At 39.7% G+C, this 27,550-nt stretch overlaps 2 protein-coding genes and 1 pseudogene across 4 annotated transcripts in view; 2 read left to right on the top strand and 1 right to left on the bottom strand.

The window, feature by feature from the left end:
* On the top strand, positions 1–27,050 carry RPL31 (ribosomal protein L31). 3 transcript variants are annotated; one of them, XM_077749317.1, is made up of 6 exons: positions 1–81; positions 481–587; positions 6,764–6,889; positions 8,171–8,283; positions 8,569–8,620; positions 10,892–11,179. In XM_077749317.1, the coding sequence occupies exons 2-5, from the start codon at positions 481–483 to the stop codon at positions 8,598–8,600; spliced, it is 378 nt and encodes a 125-aa protein (XP_077605443.1). In that variant the 5' UTR covers positions 1–81; the 3' UTR covers positions 8,601–8,620; positions 10,892–11,179. The 3 variants fall into 3 exon arrangements, with proteins under 3 accessions (XP_077605443.1, XP_077605442.1, XP_077605441.1); XM_077749316.1 differs by lacking the exon at positions 10,892–11,179 and adding an exon at positions 26,264–27,050 and having other exon boundaries at positions 2–81; XM_077749315.1 differs by lacking the exon at positions 10,892–11,179 and adding an exon at positions 8,808–9,835 and having other exon boundaries at positions 2–81.
* The window catches only part of TBC1D8 (TBC1 domain family member 8), a 78,491-nt gene continuing 60,993 nt past the window's right edge, over positions 10,053–27,550 (bottom strand). The window contains exons 16-20 of the mRNA XM_077749190.1: positions 25,207–25,447; positions 24,591–24,656; positions 13,011–13,100; positions 12,545–12,642; positions 10,053–11,150 (exon numbers count right to left, since the gene is read on the bottom strand). Coding sequence (XP_077605316.1) covers positions 10,689–11,150; positions 12,545–12,642; positions 13,011–13,100; positions 24,591–24,656; positions 25,207–25,447 — 957 coding nt within the window. The 3' untranslated portion in view covers positions 10,053–10,688. The remainder of the gene's footprint in view (positions 11,151–12,544; positions 12,643–13,010; positions 13,101–24,590; positions 24,657–25,206; positions 25,448–27,550) is intronic.
* LOC144219321 (chromobox protein homolog 3 pseudogene) lies at positions 17,586–20,626 on the top strand (annotated as a pseudogene).

The following is a 27,550-nucleotide window of genomic DNA, read 5'->3' as shown; positions in this document are numbered from 1 at the left end:
ACCCGGAAGTTGTACGCGAGACGCCGCTTTCCCTCTCCCACAATACCTCGCGCTCTTCCTTTCCAACCCGGGCCCGGCAGAGTGAGTATGGCTGCTGGGTCCCGGCTTCGATAATCTGCTTTCATCCTCGCTCGGGGTTGTGCTGACCGGGACGGCGAGATTTCTTCTAAGCCGGCCCAGGAATCCGCGTTTCGCGGGGACGGGAATCCGCGCTGTTTAGGGGACCTGGGAAGGAATGTGGCCAGGCTTACGGGAGCCGAGCTTCAGGGATTTCTGGGGCGGGACCATCTGAGGGGCATGGTGCTTTGGCCGCGGAGTAACCGACTTGGCTTTGCCCATGCCTGGGACTTCGGGGCCCTAGCAGAACCCGCCGTACCCGGAAGCGTCCCGAGGGTGGCTTTGTGAGGCCGGGCTCGGGAGGGAGGACTTGGCTTGCGCTGGCCCCGCTCTGCTCTGAACTTCCTTGTCGCCTGGGTTTAGATGGCTCCCGCAAAGAAGGGTGGCGAGAAGAAGAAGGGCCGTTCTGCCATCAACGAGGTAGTGACCCGAGAATACACCATCAACATTCACAAGCGCATCCATGGAGTGTGAGTATCTCTGCAGTCGGTCCGGTGCCTTGCTGGTTGGGAATTTCCGAACTCACGCGTCTGGCTGTCACTCTGAAGTCTGTCTAGTTGTTTAAAAGCTAAAAATCCGGGTCTCTATTCCATATCTCCTATTTAAGGCTTATAGTGTTTAAAGCGTAGTCCTCGGAGGTTCGTGGCTGGAAACACAAGCTGAATAGTAGTTTCTGGGATAGACAGTTGGGGGGGAACTTGGTGGTGATAAAATCATTTCACAGGGTGCTTTGTAACTGAGTAAACCTGGGCAGGGTAACGGGTGTATAGGAAGAAATGCAGACCTGTTTTAAATCTCTCGACTCCGGTAAAGCTAACCAATTACCTGAAAAAGCTGTATTTACTCCAGCATGTGGACGTTTGAAGGGGATTCTTTTAGTTCCTGCCTCACACAAATACTTATTAACTAATGCTGGTTGAGTTTTGATACCAGAAGTGAGACTGTTAGACAAGAAAAGACTATGTCAGTGGAGTATTAGGGCAATATTTGTGCAAAGGACACATGGCTGTTGTGGATTTGTGATGGACAAGAACACTGGGAATTATTTTGAATGTTCTAGTTCTTAGGGGTTTTTTTTGGTTTGTTTTTTTTGCTTTTATGGTTTTTAGTTCTTAAGTTTGCTGCTGAAAATGGAGACCCAAACCCTTCTTATTCGTTAATTTTAAAACATCCACCAGCAAGCACATTTCCCCCCACTAGTGCATATGCAGATTTTCTATTTGGCTTAATCATAGCCTTGTAAAGAGAGACAAAGTAACCTTAAATTGAAGGAAAAAAATTATTTTGCTTCAGTATCCATAGCCCCAGTTTGCAAAAATGTTTCAAGTAGTTCTGTCAAGGTTCTAAACAGATATGATCCTTGAGCCTCAACTTGGACTTACAGTAAATAATTTTTCCTTAATTCCAAAGTTCACAAAGTGTTTCTATCCCAAAAGACCCCAAAAACAAATATGGAAAGGAGAAGGTGATTCATCCTAGGTCCTTGGGCATTGAGATGATATTTTCACACTGATCTTTAAACACTAGGGCACATCTGGGTGGTTTGGTCAGTTAAACGTCCACCTTTGGCTCTGGTCATGATCTTGCAGTTTGTGAGTTCGAGCCGTGCGACAGGCTCCATGCTGACAGCTCAGAGCTTAGAGCCTGATTAGAGGATTCTGTGTCTCCCTCTCTCTGCCCCTCCCTTGCTTGTGCTCTATCTCTCAAAAGATAAACAACAAAATAGAAATAACATTGGTATAAGCTGGAAAGTTGCTTGACTTTTAAGTATTATCTGCTTTCTATTCGGTAGAGTCTGTTGGCAATATTTCTCAGTAAAAATAAAACCACATTCTAATGTATGTGGAGCCTGTTAATACCTAAACATTAATTTTATTTGGCATGTTACTATAGCATTCTAGCCAAACACCTACTCAGGTTAAAAATAGTGTCAGCATTGAGACCAAATTTTAATTGGGCCGCCCATAAACTTTTACATTGGAGCCCTTTATTTTGCCTCCTGGAATATCCTGATATCATTCTGAAGTTTCAGTATTAAGCTCCTCAGAGCAATAGAGCAAGTGGTAGCTAAATTCTTAGGCCGAGTTACAGTCTGTCCCTTTTGGAAGAACCAACACCTTGTTAATTGGTTAAGGCAAAGACCCACACAAGGTCTGGTCCCCTTAACATCCGTTCTCGAAAATGATAGAGTATAACTGACAAACAAGAAACCAAAAACCTGGAGCCAGATTGGCTGAAAGTTGTGGACCAGGGCATGAGAAAAGATGGCTGTAGGTAAACTCACATTATTGGTGAAGAGCTTTGGGAAAGGCCTAGGTGTATGCAGAAACAAGACTGGTACATGTCTGTGTTCTAATACCGACTTCAAACTATCCGTAAATAGAAGTGAGGTCCCAAACAGTAGACATTCTGTCCCCAAAGCCTCTTCATCTAGAGACTTCAATAGTAATTGGCCCAGAGAAAAGGAGTGAGTCCTCATCAAATTGATAGCCCTGCTTCCCATGTCCTAATTTTGTAGATCTGTAGATAGCTATTCAGTGAGAAGCGCGGTACTCTGGAGTGTACTTACAAAATTGTCCTTGACCATTTTTCCAGTCTTCCTGCACACAGGAACATCAGCACCAGAATCTTAACAACTCAGGACTACCCAATGCCAGAGTCATACTAAGTCATTATAAAAGGTTTCTTTGGGAAATTGACTGAGTATGGTTCTTAAAGGATAAAGGGGCCAAATTCACCTAATACAGTGACCAGCGTTCATGTTTCTCTCTCCCCTTTTAAACTCATCTTTAATCTTAGATATTTTAAACACATAATCTACTAATAGTAAACACATTCATGCAAGGAATACCCAATCACTATTCTTTGGTTGGGTACATCTTGAAATAGTGGACTTAGTAAGGTGATGAGATAACAGTTGGGGTGGGGTACTTGTTCAGTCGTCTTTGAAACACTTAGAAATCTTGATGGTTGTTTTTTTTTCTCTTCTGCAAGGTCTTTTTCAGAAAACGCAAGCAGTGCAAAAGTAAATGACCAAAAAACTACATTTGGTCATTGTAGGTGTCCTTGTAGGTTACCAGCACTTTTGTTGCAGGAAGATGTCCTCTCAGTTCACAAGGAGCATCCAGTTCAGAACCAAAGTGACTCTCAGTGCTGGCGTTCGATTCCCGGCAGATTAACCTCCAAATCATCTGACAGCGAGATCCTGATACCGCCTGGAATACAGTACTGGGGCACACAAGTCAATAGTGGCCAGGGAAGGAATTTGAGGAGCCTTACTAGGCTGGAATTCTGAACCATTCCTTCCAAGGCTCTTAGTTGAGGGAGATGATTATAGTTTAGTTCAGGCCAGCAGACCTCTGACTTTGAGTATTCCTTTATAGTTTGCCTGAAGTAGGCTCTTTAACTAGTGATTGATGTGGTCACACTAATACTATAAATGCCTGATGGAGAATGTTTGTTTGGTTTAACAAGTGGAATATAGTACTTGGTTTTTTCATCTACTGTAACTCTGGATGCCTGGGATACTCCCCATTCTGATTAATTAATTCTGATTAATAACAGGAGCCATCACAGATTTGTGCACAAGTGGGGTTATTGCCACACACCTGGATTTCTCCTGTGATCCACAGTGCCATTGGGGCAGTCTCTGAGGCTTGTTGAAGGCACTGGTTTTTTTGTTAGTTTTTTGTTTTTAAACATTCATTCCATTTTTCAGAGAGAGACAGAGTGTGGGTTGGGAAGGAGCAGAGAGCAAGGCAGACATAGAATCCTAAGCAGGCTCCAGAATCTGGGCTGTCAGCCCGACGTGGGACTCGCATCCACAAACCGTGAGTTCGTGACCTGAGCTGAAGTCGAATGCTTAACTGAGCTACGCAGGTGCCCCTGAGAGTTTTTAATAACAGATGTTACACAGCAGAATAGTCTATTGAGGCACCAATCTGTGGAGCAAAATTTCTTACACTGTAATGGGCATTCTCTTTATCTCAAAAAAAAAAAACAAAAACATTTATTTTGTGAGGGATTGAATGAAATGTGGGTCAGTACCCACACTGGGCTTCCTACTTCAGCATTGCATTCCCAGCCAAGTGTTGATTGTGTGTGAGCCCAGGAACATCATGTGCAGTGACTTCTAGGTCAAGAATCCAGTCTTTTTTTTTTTTTTTAATGTTTCTTTTTGAGAGTGGGGGAGGGGCAGAGAGAGGAGACAGAATCAGAAGCAGGCTCCAGGCTCTGAGCTGTTGGCACAGAACCTGATGCGGGGCTCGAACTCACAAACCTTGAGATGACCTGAGCTAAAGTCGGACTCTTAACCTACTGAGCCACCCAGGTGCTCCGAAATCCAGTGCCTTTTTGCATTGATATTGCTTGGGAGTAACCACATTTCCTTCTCTCCACCCCTTTATTTGGGACATTCATACATTTGTTTGGGAGCACATCAAGCACTTAATTGTATTAGACACAGTCCTGGACTCTGCAGATTCATTAGGAAATCAGAAACCCTGTCCTTCAAATTTATTTAGTAAGGGATTAAGATTCAAAGTGGTAAAAAGTACCAAGTGAAAAGCCACTCATCTGTGAAAGTGCATGCTGTATTAAAGGCCATACGGATGATGGAACATTTGAAAATTGTAGGTGTGAAACAAGTTTTTCAGGCAATTTGTGCTTTGTTCTAAAACCCCCAACTGAAGACCTGAATCCCTTAGTCATTTCTCAGTCCCAACTTGATAGGTAACAAGTGATAGTTCATTGTTCACTCTTCTGTGGGAATGCTTTATTTCTTTTTTTTCTTTAACTTCCGAACATTCTACAGTCTTGTCCTTTTCTCATTGCTCCTCTAGCTGCTAACCTTGTGGTTCCTCCTCACATCCTCTTAATCCTCCTTCCATCATCCTCTTAATGCTGAAGAGCCCCAAGACTGTCTTCTCTCTATGCTGGGTAATAACGACTGGCTGCAGGGCCTCATATCCAACTACTGTTGGTTTGAGTATTTATTCATGCATCTCAAACTTCACAGGGTCCCAAACCAAGCTCCTGGCATTCATCTGCACCCCTGACTTTCCCATTCCTCTTGTGGCTTTCCCCTTTTTAAGTCATTGTCAGGTGAGCATGTCGTGTTGCCTCTGCATGCCACATTTAGACCAGTGGCCTGGTCCCATCACCGTTTTCTCTCACTTGAATAGTTATAGTTAGCAGCTTCCTGCTCCTGGGTCCCTCCTTCATTCCCAAACTCCTGGCCCATTCTCAAACCCTCTGTGGGCTTCCTGACTTACTCAGGCTAGAGGCCCAACAACTTTGATTCCACATGAGCTGGCAACTTATTTTCTTAATTAATCATACCAGACATTCAGGGTAGCTGTTTTGTTCTTGTTTTGTTTTTACTTTTTTTCCTTCTGCCTGAATGCTTTTCTGAGATTCCTAAATGGCTGTTCTCGTGATCTGCAGATCTTGACTCTAGTATGTTCTTGGCCATCTTATTTAAATCTGCATTCCCTTTCTCTAATGTTCCCTCTTTTTTCCCGGTTTTATTTTTTCTCTGTAGTACTTGATACCATCTCTTTTACTCCATATATTGCCTACATAAGCTACCTGGTTAGTGGGATTTTGTCTGTTTTACTTACTGCTGTTATTTCAGGCACCTTTTATTTCTAGATGGTCATATGTTTAAGTGAATGAACTGAACTTGCCTGATGGGTTCTAGAAACAGCAAGGAGGCTAAGTGAGGTGGAGTAAAGGGAGTAGGGAAGGTGGTAAGAGGTGAGGCACAGGGGACATCTTTTGTAAGCATGGGAAATCACTGAAGGTTTTAGACCAGAATTAAGTCACTCTACCATGCTCTGTGTGTTACCTGTATTGGATTTCATAAAATTCACTTCGTCTAACAAGTTAAGCACCTGTTACGTCCCAGGGCCTGCATTGGGTTACAGGGGTGAATGGTTGACATGACCCCTTCTCTGATCTTCAGTCTTAGGAGCACTTTTTTAGACTTTGCTCCCATTTGAAATGGCCTTCGCCTGTCCAAATACTTGACCACTTCAGTTTGTAGTAAAGTTTTGCTTTTTCACATTTTTTTACTTAATTCAAAGTATAAAATTCAAATGAATTTGTATACCCTCATTTAAACAACAGGTTAATAGTATCTAACTCAGAGTTGAAACAGACATGAGTTAATGACCATGCCTGACCTATGCTAAGAGCTCCAAAGAATGAACTGTTGTCTTCATATCTCTTGAGACGAAATGTGTAGTTTCCAAAAACATGCCATGTCTTAGGGTATGACAAATAATGTGTACTTTGAGCTGAGAACACTTTTAGTTTTATAATGTAAATATTTTATGTTCAAGCATATCCTATTCTTTGGTTTCGCTAGGCAGATGGTGTTAGAGCATAGGGTGTTTTATCAGGAAAGAATTGTGTTAGCATATCTTAGGATCATATGCAGAGCTCTTATCCCACATCATTGAAAGTAGGTTGTGCATTTTCTGTTTACCAAATATAACACAAATTGCTGGGCATTACACACTGGTGGAAAAAAGGATTATTATTATCTTAAGGCTTTGGTTTGGATTTGTTTCATGAAAACAGGACATCATATGTTATATATTTCATTTAATTTTGTACTTAATTTATTTTCTTTGATTCTCAGGGGATTCAAGAAGCGTGCCCCTCGGGCACTCAAAGAGATCCGGAAGTTTGCTATGAAGGAGATGGGAACCCCAGATGTGCGCATTGACACCAGGCTTAATAAAGCTGTCTGGGCCAAAGGAATAAGGTGCTAAAGTTATCTGTGTTATAAGATGAACTTTTAAAATTACGCTAGCTTAACCAACTCTGCACAGTCTATGTAAGTTCAGTGGTCATTCGCTAATGCACACGGAAATATTTCCTTAAAATGTGCTGGTGAATCAAAGGGTAGGGTAGCCTCTGCGGGGAAGCCCCTTGATGTGTTATTGGAACTGAGACTTCGGTGATAAAGAGCCAGCAGTGTTAGGGTCGGTAAGAGCATTGCACAAAGAATACACTTGGCGTGAGCTGGAACAAGTTGATGAAGATGGAGTACAGTAAGTGACTTGAATAGTGAATGAAGATGGAGTAGGAAGGGAACAGACTATATGGCATCTTGTTTTCATGGCAGAGTTTGGATCTTGTCTCTAGACATAATGGGAAACATTTGGCACAGTGGTTTTCACCAGTAGGCAGTTCTGGTGTCACTACTAGAGGTTGCCACAGGTCAAGGGCTCTGCTGTATACCCCACGTTGCACAAAGCAGCACCCCCACAACTATCCAGCCCAGTTGTCAGGAGTGCCAAGCCCTCCTTATAAGCAGGAGAGTGGTTTTTGCTGTGGAGGATGATGTAATGTGCTGGAGTGGACCTAAGTGATAATATTAAGACTGCATCGGGGGGGAGGGGGCTTTCTGCCTCTGGAGTTAGAGGGATGACAGAGGGGTCTGAGATTCATTCAGCCCTACAGTTGCTGTCATTGAGCATTCTAGTAGAGAATATCTGTCTAATAAAGGGGTGGCCAAAGAGGTTCCTTGAGATGATTGGGGCAGGGGTGTCAAAAGCCAAGAGGAGTCCTGAGTCTTGGAATGCTTCGTGTCCTCAGACCAATAAAAGGAGGTAGTCTGTTGTAATGCTGCTAAGGTTGGATGTGAAGAGACAGTTGTGTGCATAAGGTAGAGAAACTGAACAGTCACTAGTTTTTGTGTTGAATGTATCCTGCAGTGTTTGGTGTTTCTCCAAATTTATACTGAACATAGACAAATCATATATGTAAGATTTGGGTGTTAGTGGGAAGAGGGAAAAGAACTAGCATGTTTGGATCCTTGTTTTAGCATAGGTTGAGTATCTGTGGTCGCTGCATGCTGAGACCGCATTTAATGTCCACATGTGGGTGTTTCTTTTCCAGGGAACTGCTGTCTACTTGTAGTATCTGATCAGATTCAAATAAAGGACAGAGCACAGATGTGGGGAGAGGAGGTGTCAACACCATTAGCAGTTATTTTCTTGATAGGAGGCATTGACTTTTAGCACGGTTATATCTTTATTAGGAATGTTCCATACCGTATCCGTGTGCGGTTGTCCAGAAAACGTAACGAGGATGAAGATTCACCAAACAAGCTCTATACGTTGGTTACCTACGTACCTGTCACCACTTTCAAAAGTAAGTTGAAATCCCACAAAGCTGCTAGAACTAGAAAAGCAGCCTTAGCCCTTTTAGAACCTGAATTCATGTCCCGACTGATTTGTGCCACCTGTTTCTTAGAGGCATAATCACTGTAAACCTTTGTCATGGTGTGGGAAATTGCAGGAAGATACAAAACAGATGCATATTTGAGTTGTAAAAGTGTCATATAATACTAGCCTACGCCCTTCAAAAGCGGGTTTTTGGAACCTTAAAGTTCCAGGTATGGGGATGGAAATTGGCTGACTCCCACTTCTTTTGCAGATCTACAGACCGTTAATGTGGATGAGAACTAATTGCTGATTGTCAAATAAAGGTATTTCTGCCTTTCTGTTTTCGTTTTCCTTTTCTAGTTGCAGTGTACAGTTGACTCTTGAACAGTGTGGAGTTAGGGGTGCCAATTCCCACAGTCGAGTACCCAAAACTTAATAGACTTACCAAAAAAGTAAGCTAGAAGGAAAAATGTCTTTAAAAATTTGGTTTTACATTTATTTGTTTTTTAGAGACCAAGCACAAGTGAGGGAGGGGCAAAGAGAAAATGAGACACAGAATCCAAAGCAGCGCTGGGCTCCAAGCTGTCAGCACAGAGCTTGACATGGGTTCAAACTCACAAACTGAGATCATGACCTGAGCCGAAGCTGGACACTTAACCGACTGAGCCACACAGGTACCCTGAAAAATGTTTAAATCAAGAGAAAATAAATTTACAGTTCTCTATCCAAAAAAACCCCACATGTTGGGGCACCTGGGTGGCTTAGTAAGTTAAGCATCTTTCAGCTCAGGTCATGATCTTACGGTTGGTGGGTTCGAGTCCCACATCAGTCTCTGTGCTGTGTTGCCTTCTCTGCCCCTCCCCTGCTCGTGTGTGTGCACTCAAAAGTAAACGTATAAAAAAAATCCACATGTAAGTGGACCTAATGCTATTTCGGGGTTAACTGAAATATCTTTATGCAGTTCCTAATTCCGTAGGATCACATGGAGATCTTTTCATTTAAAGGGGATGCCTTTGTGTGCCCCTTCTGCCCATTAAATGGGTTTTCTGAGTATCTGGGTAGAGTAGAACCTAAGCAGGTTTTAAAAGTGATTTTGAAATGCATTGTGCCCTAGGAAAATGGTATCTTAGGTATCTGAGACATTGGGGATATACTTAATTCTAGGAAACATTTTTCTAGAGACTGGCATGTAGAAAGAATTCAGTTGCCATTGGCCACTTTACACATTTTAACAGATTTAAATGATGGAAGTATCTTAGACTTAATATATTTGATAGCTCATTAAGCTTGTTTTTAATATGATTTACTTATGCTTCTGTTTATATCTGTATTGAGTATACCTGTCAAAAGGTATAGAATAGCCAAATCAGTTCTGCTGGATTAAGCCAATTAAGGCTTCTATATAGTTTATACTGTATGTACAGTTCATTTCTTTGTAATGGTCCCCTGAAGTATTTTTAAACCCCATTAATGTGGAACCAAAGCTCAGAGGTAAAGTTTCAGGTAACCATAATAAAATCCACTAAATTGAGCCTGAAAGCAGTGTGTTGTGGGGATTATATTTCATAAATGTTTAGACCCCTGGCATATATCGAATGCTGTTGTAAAGAGGTCCTTCATTTTTGAAGCCCCAGGGGTAAGAGTACTACATAACCACAGTGGGGAGTTGAGCACCTACTACAGTATCACTATTCAGAGAACACAGACTGGGGGTAATGGTAGAGAACCTCTAGACAAATAAATTATAAACAAGGACCAAGTCAATACAAAACTTTCTTATTAAAAAAACTTTGAGGCCAACGTTGAAAGCATGGTTTGTACACATTTTTGGAAAGACAAAGTGAGTACAACCAAATATATTAAAATGGTTTCAATTACCAGCATTGAAACAAAATTAGTGCAAAAGAAAGCCAAATACAATTGCACAGATAGTAGCGCTTGGATCTTGAAAGTGAACTTGATTTGTAACTTCTCCCATTACCCAAGTGAAAAGTGAGAACTTGGGCTCTTGTCTCTGGTTTAGTATGATACATTCAACTTTTCTGTTGCATGTGAGAACAAAAATCATACTAGCGTCACAGCAGAAGTGCCCATTTCAGCCAATCTGATGAAAGTGAAACAGCAAGTCACAGCATTGAGGGAACTAATGTACAGATGCCCTATACCACTGATGGGATCCAACTGATAATTCTCTTAAAAAATAAACAAATGCTTGAGGGTTGCATCAGTTCCCCTGGCCACAGTTGTGGTTGTCAGGTTGCTTATCCAGATACCCAGCTTATAAAATACGCTCAAAATGAATTGGACTGAAATGAGCATTGAAGGGCTGACCCCTACAAAACGGGTCCAGGCTTTGGTATGGCTGACTTCTCTCAGCAAACCGCTATCTTGCTACACATTATTCAGCTTGAGTTCAGGCTGTGATGGGCGGCTCATTTCAAAAGTTTTGAGACTGTATTGATTGGTCTTGGCGTTTTCAAGTTTGGATTTAATGTCCAGTGGCTTTTCAAAAAAGTTTACTAATGACTGTTCAGTCAGAAGTGAAGCTAAAATATGTTCAAGGGAGACAGTCCAGTCCCCTTCTGCCTCTTCAGGAAATGTCCGGGAGCCCTGGGGAATCTTCTCAGTGTTGGTGTCTGCAAAAACCGAGTCCTGCTCTGGAGAAAGAGCTGAAGCCCGCAGCTCCTCCCCACCTTCCTGGGAGCAGCTTCCAGAGCTGCTGCTCCGCTGCCCCACTTCCCCAATCTGTAGCAGCAGAGTGGTGACTGTGGCAATGGCTTGATACAAATCATTTTCTTCTGGATCTTCATGGAACATGCTGTACAAAGTTTTACAGAACTGGATAAATTCTCTCTGAAATTAAAAAATACATAGCAACATAACCAGGATAGAAGTATAATTTTTTTTTTTTTTTTTTTACTTAAAAGTTCTTGGAGAAAGCTACAGAGTAGTCTTTGAAGCAAATAAGATAGTTTGCCTTTCTACTCAGAAAAGTACTACCAACAGTAACTCAGGGAATTTTACCAAACTCTTAGAAGTGTGCTCTTTGTTTATACAGCAACTATTAAGAAATCTGTGCACCCTAGAGCCAAATCAACTTGTTGAAACAGATCCAAAAGCTATAGAGATTTGTTTACAATGATGTTTAATCTAGGATTTACAATAGAGAAAATGTTGGATGTTTAAATATTACAGCTAGGGGCGCCTGGGTGGCTCAGTCAGTTAAGCATTTGGCTCGGGTCATGATCTCACAGTTCGTGAGTTTGACCCCTGCGTCGGGCTGTGCTGACATCTCAGAGCCTGGAGTCTGTCTTCAGACTCTGTGTCTCCCTCTCTCTCAAAAATGAAATATCTAAAAAAAAAAAATGTTGTGACTAAATAAGATGATGGCTTGTTCATCTGATAGGATACCAGGTAGGAACTTAAAGCTGTAAAATGAAGCAAAACAGTGATGCCCGATGCGTTTTCAAAATATATGCACGCTGCTGCTCAAACAGAGAATCTAATGTGATGAAAGGCACGTCTAGTGGGATTTAGCTACACATTTACTCTAGGAATAGGAACATGGTTGAGACCTAATTTAATTTGGGAAAGGGGTGCCTGGGTGGCTCAGTTGGTTAAGCTTCTGACTCTGGATATCAGCTCAGGTCCTGATTTCATGATTTGTGAGATTGAGCCCCACACCGGGCTCTGCTGACACTGCAAAAACCTGCTTGGGATCCTTCCTCTGCCTCTCGAAATAAACTTCGTTGATACCCTGTGTATCAGAATGTTAGTACTGGTAGCCCTGGGTGATGAGATTTAACTGGTTTTCTAAAGTGAGGTAGAGTTGACATACAGCATTGAAATGTGACTATATTCAAGAAGGAGAATGAAAATTTGAAAGCCACTCCCCAACAAAGTAGAGCAACATTTCTGAAGTATTCTAAGAAATGTGTATGCCTTGTATTCTGTGGTCAAAAGTGACCAAGAAACACTGCATGCTAAATTCTACTCTTGAAGGCTCACAGTCCACATCAGCACCAAAAAGATCGATAAAGGAATATTTCCAACTGAAAGCCTACATTGCCTAAACTTTGGGAGGAATCCTTTAAATATTTCCCTCTTTTAGTCACCACAGTGTTTGGCTCATGGCAGTTACAAGATCCTTTAAGTTTTGGAAGTCGAGGGGCCCAGTTCAACTTTTAAGCTTACCTCTGAACAAACTGGCAAAATGGTTAATTCTCTGCACAGAGTAAGATTCATACCTGGCTCATTTTGGGCAACTCTTTCTCAGTTTTATCTTTTTCTTTGGCTAAATCCTTAATCATCTGCTTGAGCTGTTTCTGATAATCAATTGCATCACCTTAAGAAACAGAAAACAATATATACTTTAAAACTCAGGGAAAGCAAAAAGGAACAATGTACAGTGGGGTAGTGACGGTGGGACGCCACCAAACATGTTTTAAACGAACTGAAAATAGAGTTCTACAGCTGATGAATGGAGTGGTAGCTGCATGACTTCTCTTGCTCCAAAAGAACCCCTCAAATCTTGGGCAAGAGGTGGTAGGGTCGAGGGACAGTCCCTTAACACACTGCCACTTGAAAACTTTCTGGCCTCTGGAAGCAATAGGCTGTTGATTCACAGTAGGTAGGGCGGGACTAGGTAAGTACAGCTTCTAAGAGCTGTGAAGTGGCTTCTAACAACTGCAGGGAAGTTAATGAGCTACATACCATTTGACTTCCCAAAAACCAGCGGTCTTGATGTCGACAATAGAGGATTCTTTAATGGGGACTGGCTGTCTCGATCATTTTCAGTGAGTGCTTTAAAAAAAATTACATTGAACAAATTATTGCATGTTAAGCAAACCCAACCATAATTTTAGCTTTTTATGTAATTAAGAACTAAAGGCTAAGCCAATAGCAACCACTCCCTCCCCACCCCCTGTGGGCTGCAGGGACTCTGAACCCATGTGTACACCAAGCACTGTCTGGATACCCAGTAATGAAAACAACACACCACATAAAGCTTTTTTCTGGGTTTACGTAGACATAATTTTAATTAATGAAATACAAATTCATAGGACATTGCTGATACCTGGAGAAACAAGGTAGTAAAATCTTATTTTCTAAAATTTAAAATATGTGTCTGAATATACATACACACAAATTCTAGAAATATACAACTAAATTTCTGGGTGGTGAGATTAGCATTTTAAACTTCATGGCATCATTTTCCACAGCATATACTAAGTTTCAAAAAAAAATTACTGAATCGAAAGCATTTTATCATTGCTAGTTTTCTTGAAATATACAAAAATAGTCCTACCAGAATCATTATACTATTGATAATAGAAAATGGCACAGCTGTTTTGAAAAACAATCTGGCAGTTCATCAAAAAGTAAAGCACAGAGTTAACCATTTGACCCAGAAATTCTACTGTTACGTATATACCAGAGGGAAATGAAAACCTACCCACTCAAACTTATACACAAATACTTATAGAAGCATTGTTCACAAGAGCCAAGAATAACCCATGTTCAACTGATGAGGGAATTAGGACATAATTATCAAATGGAGTATCAAATTCAGTCATAAAAGGTGTAAGCATGGAGACAGGCTACAACATGGAAACAGTGAAAGCCACACAAAATGGCAAATTGCATTATTCCATTTATAGGAGAAATCTAAAACAGGCAATTCTATAAAGACAGAAGGCAGTGCAAAATGGATTGGTAGCAACAGCAAAAGGGTATGGACCTTTTTAGAGTGATGAAAATTCGTAAAATTATGATGATGGTTTAAAAATACTAAAAATCAATGGGTTTTGTACACTTTAGATAAATGCACTATATGGTATGGGAACTACAGATCAAAAAGCTCTTATAAAAAACAATTACAGGGGTGCCTGGGTGGCTCAGTGGGTTAAGCCTCTTGACTCTTAATTTCAGCTCAGGGTCTATCTCACAGTTTGTGAGATGGAGCCCCACTTCCAGCTCTGTGCTGACAGCACAGAGCCTCCTTGGGATTCTCTCCCTCCCCTGCATGTAAGTGCACTCGCTCTTTCAAAATAAATTTAAAAAAAAAACAATTATAAAGAATTACGGACACAGGATCCTCCTACTTTGCCACTCACAGAATAAAGGCGAAATCCAGTTGTAATACAACAAATATCCCCAAGATGGCACCAAAGCCTTGATAAGGTACTTCCTTCCTACTGGGGTTTGGGGGGGTGGGAGTGGTTTAGGGTTTAGTTCTGGGGGGTTTTCTTAACAGATGTTAAGTCATTTTTCCAGGCTTGTACAAAAATTCTACACAGTGGCACATGTGAGCATCCATTCGTTGAACACAAGGAAGATTATAAACCCTGGATGGTACTTAGGGCAGTCATGATGGAAGCTTTTTTAGGTAATAGCTGCTAGATGTCAAGAGGATACTGGATCTCTAATGCCTCAAAGAGGTGAAATGTGTACACAAGCCACTAACAAAATGCTCTAACAGAAGAACCAATACACACAAATGTCATGGGAGCATAGAGAGGAATGGTTAATTCAAGAGGAGGGTGAATGTCCAGAAAGGAGACAGATAAACAATCACTGAAGAAAACTGTTAATCTATCAAAAGAAATAGAAGGTACAATGCATTAAGAAGTAGTAAAGGTTGTTTACAGTCTTTAAATGTACTTTCCACCTTTTAAAATTAGGTATCTGAACTTTCATGATAAATGTCACATTTTTGCGTTCTGATGTGTAACTTGCAATTCAAGACTATAAATGAATTAAGAGTCATTTCTATTAAAGTTTTCATTGTGTCTCACTTCAGGTACTGTACAAGTTAAAATCTCTTGAAGGATTTACATTTGTTCTATTTCAAACTTTTATTATAATATGGTAGATAACTTCATGGCTTCAGTAAATGCCACCAGCAGGGAAGTCTCTGTGGCTTCAAGGACTTCGTCATCACCACTGCTATGTTAGTCACCTTTCTAAATGGGATTCTTGTGGAAGGGAAAAGCTGATTCTATTGCCTCTTAGCTCTGGTAGAAGAGTACATACACTACTTTCAAGACAATTTGGTCGTCAGATGCAGTTGAGACACTACAGTCATCAAAATAATACCACTCTCATATTTTTTTCTTGCAAAAACAGAATAGTGCCTTCCTAGCCCTTCACAGTGGTTGAAAACAGCAACCAAATTAGAGCGGCCAGGACTTGCAATTAGATTAATTAGGAATTCCAATATATCCAAGTCTCTTAGGAAAACCAACTAAAGTATCCAACTTGGGTCTCAAATATCTAAGAAAATCACTTAAAGGGCGCCTGGGTGGCTCAGTTGGTTAAGCACCTGACTTCTGTTCAGGTCATGACCTCATGGTTTGGTGAATCTGAGCCCATCAGGCTCTCTGCTGTCAACGCAGAGCCCACTTCAGATCCTCTGTCGCCCTCTCTGTCCCTCCCTTGCTCCTCTCAAAAAATTAATAAACATTAAAAAATTTTTTAAATGAATGTAAGTTTAAATAAAACACGTGCTGTAAACAAGTCCTGGATGCTATGATCCAATTTTCTTAATGGCTTATTGACAATTTGGGTAATACCAAGGATTTTCAGTGCTCAGCTCTTCTAAAAGGTTCAATGCAATACTACAGTTTCATAAAAGATATTTTAGGAGGTTTGTATTCTACACTTCATATTTTTCAAAATCCTTTTTTGGCATTTCCAACACCAATCAAAACAGATCTTCGGTCTAGCTTAAGCTATCACCAAAATGACTGTGCATGGTATAATTTCTGATGTCATTGTCAATGACAGTTGTTAAGCTGCTTCAGTTGTTAAACTAGAATGTAATCTTATTTTTGTATGTCCTGTGAAAAGCTGACCTTTGAATGTTTGCTTCTTATATCATCAATTATCAGCATCATCTCCTCCAAGAGACTATATCCATTCTCTGAGAGTTGTTCTTGATCTTGGCTGGATTCATCACTTAGCTCATCTGTTTCCACTTCACTTGGTGAATCCTTTTCATGTGTGCCATTTGAGCCATTTCCATTAATAATTTGGTCCTTAAGGCAGTGCAGGTGTCTTTCAGTTTCTTGGATTCTAATAGATACTTTGATGTATTAACACATTCTCAAAAGCAGAGTAGTTGACAGAGTTTATCATCAGTATTGTTTTTTAGTGTAACCATAAGAAAAGGCTAACCAAAAAGTGGAGAAGCAATATGGTGGGTGTAACTTGGGTGCCAAACGTTTCTCTTAGGCAAACCATGGTCATCACATGTTCCATTATCTTTGGTCCTGTTGATGTTAATTTCACACACATTCCATTTCACAATACTGCTAAGGTTTTCATCTGCAGTAACTATAGTGTGAAATCTATGATTGTATATATCCATTCCTATCATCTGATATGCCACTACTCTTGACAAAGCAGACAATGTCTCGCAAAGATCATGTGTATTTCTACTGTACTGCATAGGTTTAGAAAGTGGATCCATTCTAAGTAAACTTAAAATAGATTTTATCAAGTAACAAAATGGGGGGGCGCCTGGGTGGCTTAGTCGGTTGAGCGTCCGACTTTCGCTTGGGTCATGATCTCGCGGTTCGTGGGTTCANAAAAAAAAAAAAAAAAAAAAAAAAAAAAAAAAAGAAAATGGGTCTAATGGTACTGAAATCTTACAATACTCAGGACTTCTTAATATTAATTTTCATGCCACCATTTATATTGAAATATTACATGCAATTCCTGATTAGGACTTTTAAAAAATGATCTTCTCAAAACAGGCTGTCACTATTAGTGAAAACTATTTGAACAAAAAGCTGGAAGCATCATCACTGAGAATTTGGCTCAAGTGTTTTTTTTTTACATAAAGCATGAGCATCACACAGCTTCTCCCTTACTGACAAATGTAATACAGATTTTTTTGGGGGGGCTAATATGACTGGATTTTGAATCCTATTAATATTTGTTACCTCAAATATTTAAAAATAAAGCTTTACCTCTTTTGTACACAGATACTGCTATATTTGTCTATTGTTAGGTTTCAGATTTCAAATTCTAACACTGACTAAACATCACTGATTAAGCATTTGTAACATCATTCTTGAATTTTTGCTTTGAATCCATACTTTGTTACTACATGTTAATTTATTTTCATGTGTGCTTTCAATTTTCAATTAAGTTCATTCAGATCTTCAACATGAAATCCTTTCTAAAATAACCATCTTTAACCAAATGGCAAATTGGAATTATCTGTAAGACTTTTTCCTTTTAACTCCACTTCTTGACAAAACCCTTCCTTTGGACAGCAGATTCACTTTTGTGCGTATAAGGCCTCAAAAAGAAACCTATTTCTTCATGGAAAGACTGGAGCAGCTCAAATTTTATTAGTTTCAACACTTGAAGATCATTTACTATGGATCCAGACCAGCAGGACCCCTTGGGGAGAGCTGCTCTGCAAACATAATGTATTCCCTGAATCTCGGCATTTCTAGGACCTGGGGGTATTATGTTCCTTTACAGAAAGCCTCCGGTGTCTCATTTGTTTGTGCTCATTTACCATTTCCAGTAGAGCATTCTTGGTAGCTTGCTTTGATGCTTCTAACGAATCTAATGTACTTCCAGAAAATGGTCTTCTGGAAGTCCAATTAGTATAATTCACGGAGCAAAATCACCAATATCTTAGATTTATCAGTCTGCAATGAAAACTCCCAATTTAATAATCTTCTGGAATAATGTTCATCCATATGGCTGTCACCTGATATGGCATTCAATCCTCTGAACTGTTTCTCTTCTATCTCCTCTACTAAAGAAACAGTGTTGCAGTCACTATGGAGCCAATAAAGGAGCTCTTCTGGAACTATGAGGCCCTGGGCTTAGCACTTTGCATCAGAAACCTTTGTAAGCAAGCTCACAAAATCCCTTGGCCTCCCATAATACCCTTGCAGAGTTAAAAGCAAGTGCTCTGCACGAGGTGGGTGTGTGAGGCCAGGGGCTGCTGTGCTTAGTTTGGTACCAGGCCTCCCTAATCTGGCCAATGAGACCTTAGTCTCTGAGGGTACAAATTCAAACTTGTAATCCTCAGTATACCTCCTAATTAATTAAGACTTTTCCCCCACTAGTGTGTTTGTCCCACCTTTACTTAAAAAGTTATTATGATGGGAAGTAAATATTTGTTAAATTTAAATGTAAACTAAATGTACTGTGGATCTTCATGGCCTTAACAAATTGATGCCTAAGTAGGTTTTGGGTTATCTGCATTATTAAGACTTTCTTTAACTGCATCAAAAATTCAAATGTTAAATATAGGTAAGCAAAATAACATCAAATATTAATTTCCACTTAATTTAAAAATTTAAATTTGGAGTCATAAAATAAATGTTACAATCCCATATATTCAAAACGTTTTTGAAAAATTGATTTTCAAAAGCCATAAAGGTCTACAAATGTCTGTTAATGAATTAATTAAAACATGTCTTTTAGAAATAAACTTGTAATTGTGAAATAATTCAATATGAAGTTAGATCAAGAATCAAATATCAATCTCAAATGATAATATCAAAAACCAGTAAGTTTAAAGATATATTACACTACAGTCAAATGGGATTTCATTCCCAGAATGTAAGGGCAGTTTAATGTTCCCAAATCAACATGATATGTCATATCAACAAGAGGAAGGATAAAAACCATATGATCATTTCAGTCATTTCAATTCTGCATCAACAGATGCAGAAAAAGCATTTGACAAAGTACAATATTCATTCATGATAAAAATCCTCAACTAGACTTAAAGTAGGTCCAGAGGGAACATACTTCAACAAAATAAAAGCCTTATATGAAAACCCCACAGGTAACATCATACTTTGGGGAAACACTGAGAACTTTCTCCCAAGGTTAGGAACGAAACAAGGATGTCCACTCTCACCACTTTTATGACGTAGTACTGGAAATTCTAGCCACAGCAATCAAAGAAATAAAAGGCATCCAAATCAGTAAAGATGAATTCAAACTTTGACTATGTGCAGATGACATCATACATATAGAGACAACCCAAAGGCCACCAAAAAACTACTAGAAACTGATAAATGAATTCAGTAAAGTCATAAGATACAAAATCAGTATACAGAAATATATTGCATTCCTATACATTAATAATGAAGCAGCAAAAAGTGAAATTAAGAAAACAATCCCCAGACCCGGACCAGCTTAGAGGTGGTAAATAATAGCTCTTCAAGTATGTAATAAAAAATGGCCTCCAATACAACTACTTGCAAAAAATGAGAAACAGAATGGAAAGAGTAAAAAAGTAGAAGAGGCAGGGCCTGAAGAATTTGTGGTGAGAACAGAACTGGACCAATGTGTAGTGAATGGGGAAGTAGAGCATTTCGTAAAGTAGAAGGGATTTACAGACGCTGAAAATACTTGGGAACCTGCAGAAAATTTAGGTTGTCCAGAGTTAATAGAAGCATTTCTTAATTCTCAGAAAGGTGGTAAAGAAAAAGATGGCACAAAAAGAAAATCTTTATCTGACAGTGAATCTGATGATAGCAAGTCAAAGAAGAAAAGAGATGCTTTTGCCAGAGGTCTTAATCTCAAATGAATAATCGGTGCCACAGACAGCAGTGGAGATTTCATGTTTCTCGTGAAATGTAAAGATTCAGATGAGGCAGGCTTGGTGCTGGCAAAAGAGGCAAATATGAAGTGTCCTCAGATTGTAATTGCTTTTTATGAAGACTGACTAACTTGGCATTCTTGTCCAGGAGATAAGCTCAGTAATTGTGTTGCTTTTTATATACATTTATACATACATAAAATCTAGGTCTTGGTTTTTTTAAATTTATTGTGTGAAGAAATACCATTCTAATGAAAATCAAGTTTGATATGTTTGTTTTGAAGTAGTAGTGGGGGAGTGGCTGGGGGATTTTGCATCTATATCACTGGGTACTTAGAACAAATGAAAGCTTTCTGTAGTTGCTTCCTTTATCAGAAAAGAATATTTGAGACCATGGTATATTATTCCTCTGCTTTAGAGAACACCTTTTCTAAACGTTGGGGGAAATCTTCATAGTTGTTACTCAGTCAGAACTTGTGTTTAACTCCTATAGGCCTAAGGACCACTCTGGGGTTTGTTTGTTTGTTTGGGGTTTTTTTGTGTGTATACTTAAAATACATATGTAAAAGGTTTTCTTTTTTTTCTTCCTTTTTTTTTTTTTTTAACACTCCCCAAAATAAAAACAGCATTTTATAATCACGGATAAGCTCATGTTTCTGGGATGCCATCATTTTTAGCAACCTAAGAAATAAATCACTTAAATTGACATTTTTCCTAAAGCTGTAACCTTTCTAATTTTGTAATTAATTGGGCAATTTAAAAAAATTATAAGCAATTTAAATGGGACAGTTTGAAAAGCCATATCCAAATCCGTATCTACATTCATACAAATGCAAGTTTATTTGCAAGATCCCTGAAAGGAAAATTTTATCACTACCAACAGTTCCCCACCCAAATGAGAAAACTAGATGTCTAAGTCCTGGTGTGTTTTAATTCGGTAAGCAAAACTTAGTTAAATGGACATTTAAAGCTTCCTTCTAGTGAACCTTTCCTTTTCAAGAAATTGAAATCCTTGTGCTGTAATAACTAAGGGGTCATGATTCAAGGAATGTCTTAACATTTCGTTCATGGAAAGCTAATCATAATCAGATGGTTAGAGATGTTGGCAGTTTAGCACCTTCTGGAATATATGGGGAGACAAACGCCTATAATCTAAATTCCTGACCAGCATGTTGTTTTTGTTTAAACCCCAACTCATTCCTTACATGTAGAGGCTCAATATTCTAAGTATTTGAGTTTGCTGGTTCAGCAGAAACCAGGAGAAACAATACCTTTGTAGTCAGTTTGTTATCCAACTATACAGTGTTTATTATAAATACTGGTAAACAGTGGTCAATAGTTTTACATTCCTTTAAAAAAAAAAGAAAAGAATGCAATCCCACTTATAATTGCACCAAAAATAAAGATACCTAGGAATAAATTATATCAAGGAAATGAAAGACCGGTACTCCGAAAACTATAAAACAGTGATGAAAGAAATTCAAGAACATGCAAATAAATAGACGTCTCATGCTCATAGTCTGGATGAACAAATATTATTTAAATGTCCATACTACCCAAAGCAATCTACAGATTTAATGCTATCCCTATCAAAATACCAACAGCATTTTTCACAGAACTAGAACAAACAATCTTAAAATTTTAAAAAACCCTGAACAATGAAAGCAATCTTGAAAAAGAAAAACAAAACTGAAGGTATCACAATTCCAGATTTCAAGTTATAGTACAAAGCTATAGTAATCAAAATAGGATGGTACTGGCACGAAAACAGACACATAGGTCAATGGAACAGAATAGAAAACCCAGAAATAAATCCACAATTATATAGTCAATTAATCTTCAACAAAGGAGGAAAGAATATCCAATGGGAAAAAGATAGTCTCTTCAACAAATGGTGTTGGAAAACTGGACTATCTTCTTTCACCATACACAAAAATAAACTCAAAATGGATTAAAGACTAAATGTGAGACATGAAACCATAAAAATCCTTGAAGACAGCACAGGCAGTAATTTCTCTGACGTCAGCCATAGAAACATTTTTTAGGTATGTCTCCTCAGGCAAGGGAAACAAAAGCAGAAATAAACTATTGGACTACATCAAAATAAAAAGTTTCTGCACAGCAAAGGAAACAATTAAAAAAAAAGGCAGTTTATGGAATGGGAGAAGATATCTGCAAATGATGTAACTGATAAAAGGTAAGTATCCAGGGGCGCCTGGGTGGCTCAGTCAGTTAAGTGTCCGACTTTGGCTCAGGCCATGATCTCGCAGTTCGTGGGTTTGAGCCCCACATCGGGCTCTGGGCTGACAGCCAGCTCAGAGCCTGGAGCCTGTTTCAGATTCTGTGTCTCCCTCTCTCTCTGACCCTCCCCTACTCATGCTGTCTCTCTCTCAGAAATAAGTTTTTAAAAAAATTTTTTTTTAATTTTAAAAAAGTTAAAGTATCCAAAATATATAAAGAACTTATTATACAACTCAACCACCCCCCAAAAAATAATCCAATAAAAAAAATAATAATCCAATTAAAAAATGAGCACAAGAAATGAACACCTTTCTCCAAAGAAGACATCCAGATCCAGATGGCCAACACACACATCAAAAGATTCTGAACATCACTCATCATCAAGGAAATACAAATCAAACCTAAAATGAGCTACCACCTCACATCTGTCAGAATGGCTAAAACCGGCAACACCAGAAACAAGTGTTGGTGAGGATGTGAAGAAAAAGGAACCCTCGTCAACTATTGGTGGGAATGCAAACTAGTGCAGCCACTGTGGAAAACAGTATGGTGGTTTCTCAAAAAATTAAAAATAGAACTATGATCCAGTAATCGCTCTGGTGGATATATACCCTAAAAATACAACACTAATTCAAAGGTATACATGCACCCCTATGGTATAGCAGCATTATCAACAACAGCCAAATTATGGAAGCAACCCAAATGTCCTCTGACTGATGAATGGATAAAGAAGATGTGGTATCAATACATAATGGAGTATTACTCAGCTATAAGAAATAATGAAATCTTGTCATTTCAATAACATGGATGGAATTAGAGAGTATAATGCTAAGTGAAATAAGTCTGTCAGAGAAAGACAAATACCGTATGATTTCACTCATGTGGAATTTAAGAAATAAAAGAAATAAGGGGCACCTAGGTGGCTCAGTCAGTTAAGCATCCGACTTCTGCTCAGGTCATGATCTCGCAGTTTGTGAGCTCAAGCCCCATGTGGGGCTCTGAAAGATCATAGCGTGGAGCCTGCTTCAGATTCTATGTCTCCCTCTCTCTTGGCCCCTCCCCTGCTCATGCTCTCTCTCTGTCTCTCAAAAATCAGTAAATGTTAAAAAAAAAAAAAAAAGAAATAAAAGAAACAAGGGAAAAAAAGAGAAAACCAAGAAACAGACTCTTAACTATAGAGAACAAACTGATGGTTGTGGGGGGCTGAGCACTGATTAATGTACAGAAGTGTTGAATCACTATATTATACACCTGAAACTAAAAACACTATGTTAACTATACTGCAATTAAAATAAAACAACTTTAAAACACTTAAAGATACATAAAAATGAGAACTCCATCTTTACTATCTTTGCAACTTTTCTGTAAATGCTTATTTAAAAATAAAATACTTATTTAAAAATCAAGATGAAATAAATGAATGAAATAAAATCAATCACATGTCCTATTTAGCAATACTAGATACAGATGATCATGGAAAGAGTGACAGCAATAATAATAAAGGAATAATTACGCATGTCTTCTATGTTGGTAGGAATACATTTGTGAAAAATAAGGGCAAATTCAAGAACAAAAGTCACTAACTTATACTCGCATAAAAGAACTTCACTGATGCTAAGCCGTTTGCAGTAAAATAATAATGAGTCTGTGAGAAGGTGGAGGAGGAGCTGGGTGGTTGCCACAGACATTTGTTCCCTGGGGATACTGAGCAGCATATATTATATGCCAGTTCAGTAATGGCTCAATTCAGGAAGTGTACCAAAAAAGCCCTCAAATAACGTCCACCCGCATTTCCAACTTTTGTAGAGGTGTGAGCTGTAAAGGCACCAGGATCCCATGACCCTGACAACCCCCTCCCTGGCCTCCCTTGTTGGGAAGTCCTGTCAGAGCCCCATCCAACGTTAGAACCACATGGCCCTGGGTCCAGAGACCCTTTTGGCATTACTAACCCAACTCTAGGAGTTTCAAAGATCCAAGGAATACCTTATGGTTAAAGCCAAGTATAACCTCATAGGCATCAAAACTGGTTTCTTTGTTCCTGGTTACCAAGGCTGAAACTCAAGGGAAGTAGGGTCTTACCTGCTGGAAAAATGATATGGTCCTTCAAAAGAGGAGGCGAAAATAACCATCCATTAAGGCAACCAGGGTCTACTGCTCCACACATTCCACAGGCCAGCAGTTCCCAACACTAGTGAGTAGGAAACTCTAGAGTGGGGTCCAGGAACCAGTGTTTTAACAAGCTCTCCAGATGATTCTGATGCAGGCTCAGGTTTGGGAACCACTATCATAGGCCATACACTACAGTACTGAAAATCTGTTACCAGTTACCAGGAACTCCAAACTAGAAACATCTGTGGACTCAAGTCTAGATGAAATTTTAAATGAGAAAAACTTAAGAGTCATGCCCAAATCTTCTTCGTGTCAAAGCAGAACAGAGCCTAAATTATTTCCTTAGTATTTCTTACCTGGAGGAATATGAAGTCTATATAACAGCTTAATTTTCTCATTCATTTCTCCATTATACATAACATCTGCAAAAACAGAAAAGAGATTGAGTATATTCAAATGATTAAAGTACATTTGTCGGGACACAAACTCACTGTGGGGGAGAGAACTTAGTAAGGTCAATACTTGTTGACCCAATACTTTCTTGCCACTACCCCCAGACACACTATGTTTGAAATGAAAATGTAAAAGGTAGCGATTGGTCACTATTGTCCGGCAAGATAACCTCATGAACTTTGGCCTCATACATTCTGCAAGACTTTAATTTTATGTGCACGAGTTAGGAACGTGGCTCCTAACATGCAGCACCACACCCCTGGCACTGACTGGAGGAGAACAAGGTGCAATGACCTTGTATGTTGAGAGGGTGGGCCCTTCTCAGCCTCTTTAAGGAAGCATAAAAGTAGACACGAGAGGAGCCTGCAGAGTGGTTTCTAAAATCACAAAATCCTGTCAGGGCCATCCCCGAATATATTTCATTGTGTGGGTCTGCCGGCTCCACAGTCCGCCTTGTCTTGTGTTCAAGGAGTCCCGTCCCAAATTAACTTGCTGTGGTAAAGAACCACACAGTCCTACCGAGACAGCTCACAAATGCTTTGAATTCAATCAGATGATCCATGTTGTCATCCAGGAGCCTGAAAGTCCTTTCAGCGAGGATCTCTGTGTGGGCCCCACAGGTCCAGGGCGAGACCAGCTGAAACAGGTGTGTAAACTGGAGGGCATCTATGCGGTACTGCTCTGCATAGGGCCTGCTGGGGTCATGGCGTGGGACCACAGGCCGGAGCTGCTCCCAGTAACAGCTCATCATGTGTTCTCTCTTAAAATGAGGGAGAGAGGGATCTGTGAGAGATGGTGGCCCCTGGAGGAGGTCACATGCTTACAAGCCACGCTCAACATGGCCCTCTCTCAGGACTCACCTGGCCTTGAAAAATATGTATTGAATAAGCAACGTTATAACACAAATGAAAAAAATTAAAGTACTTACAATCTCTTTACTCTAACCAGACATGTAGAACATTTCCCTTGTTACCTTGTACTTTCTTGCCCACGTGAATATGCTGACCTCTTTTTCTAAGGTTATTTTTTCACGGTAGCAAACCAAACCTAACAAAATTTACCATTTTTAACTATTTTTTAGTGTGCATTTCAGCTGCCACGGTGTTAATTCTAGGAGACCTAATTTTTATTCTGCTGCGGTCTCATAAAATCACAGCTGAAAACGACAAAGTGCTAAACAAATCCACAGGATACAGAAGAAACCAGTAGCACTGGCTGCCTGTCAGGAGGGAAAACGGGTGGGGACCCCAATGTAGAACCAAGTCTTTTTACTGCATACTTGCTTAAATTTTGAATTTTGACCCACATGAGTATATTAACAATTCAAAAAAACTAGAAGTAAAAACAAACAAAAAAAGGTGACTCAAAGTCTTAGGACTATACCGGGGCGCCTGGGTGGCTTAGTCGGTTAAGCGTCCGACTTTCGCTTAGGTCATGATCTCGCGGTTCGTGGGTTCGAGCCCCGCGTCGGGCTCTGTGCTGACTGCCAGCTCAGAGCCTGGAGCCTGTTTCAGTGTCTGTATCTCCCTCTCTCTCTGACCCTCCCCTGCTCACGCTGTCTCTCTCTCTCTCCTAGAAATAAATAAAAATACTTAAAAAAAAAAAAAAGTCTTAGGACTATACCAACTACGGCAATCAAAACAGGCCCTGTCCCTGAGGCTCGTCTCTTTAGGATCATCTTTTACACCCCTACTAGATCACCTCCCGGGACATCACGACTCATGGAAATGGCTCCCAAGGACTGCAGCGTTGTTCACAATTTCACCGCCCTCCACCCGTAAGAGCGGCACAGACCCAAGTGTGGATGCTGCCATACGTAAGCACATATCCTTGGATGAAAACCAAAATGCCATTTCTAAGTTTATTGTCGTGTTGGTTGGCAGCCAAGTTCTTCAAATAGTCTTTGTAGAATTATGAAAAATGCCACAGGAACTTTTCATCGTGAAACAAAGGTCACATGAATTTCCATTCCTAAAAATGCCAGACATACTATGAAATTCCACATACGTTTGTGCATCCCTTGATGCTAAACACCCACAGAATCCTGCCAAGAAAAGTTACAACAAGCAAGCCCAGGACCAATGCAACCAGTTCGCACAGAATCCTACAGGGAAACAAACCATTATGAAAATAGACAACGGACATAATCAGGTGATACAAAGAAGTATACAATTAGCCTTGTGGTACTTAACCTCACTATTGGATAACAAATTGAAAATAAAATGCAATTTTCTACAAGACCAGCAAAATTGTAAAAGATCTATAATGAATGCTGAATGGGTGTGGAGTGTAGGAAATGGGCACTGTTGGACCTCATTAGTGGAATCTGAATTTTGAAAAAATTAAAACCACTTAGCAACACAGGCTACAGCTTGGTTTGTGCGTCCCTGAGGAACTCTTCCTACAGAAACTGCAGCACTGGTGTCTAGATAAAGGCACAGAGCTGCTCAGGGCAGCAGTTTATAAAGTGGCAAAAAACTGGAAATTTAAATGTCTCTCAACAGGTAAATGGTTAAGTAAATTATGGTTCAGCCCTACAGTCAAACTGTACAGCTATTTTTTTTTACTTTTTTAATGTTTTTACTTATTTTTGAGAGAGAGAAACAGAGCACTAGTGGGGGGAGGGAGAGAGGCAGAGACACAGAATCTGAAGCAGGCTCCAGGCTCTGAGCTGTCAGCACAGAGCCCAATGTGGGGCTCAAACTCACAAACTGTGAGATATGACCTGAGCTGGTGGGACGCTTAACTGACTGAGCCACCCAGGTGCCCTGAAACTATACAGCTATTTTTTGAATGAGAAAAGATCTGTATATATTATCTATAAAAATGTCCATGANAGGAGGGCACTTGTGGGGATGAGCAC

This window comes from Crocuta crocuta, unplaced genomic scaffold (assembly GCF_008692635.1).
Source record: "Crocuta crocuta isolate KB4526 unplaced genomic scaffold, BGI_CrCroc_1.0 scaffold118, whole genome shotgun sequence".
Taxonomy (NCBI): domain Eukaryota; kingdom Metazoa; phylum Chordata; class Mammalia; order Carnivora; family Hyaenidae; genus Crocuta; species Crocuta crocuta.
The sequence above is the reverse complement of the archived record's forward strand: the minus strand, read 5'-3'. Positions and strand labels throughout refer to the sequence as shown.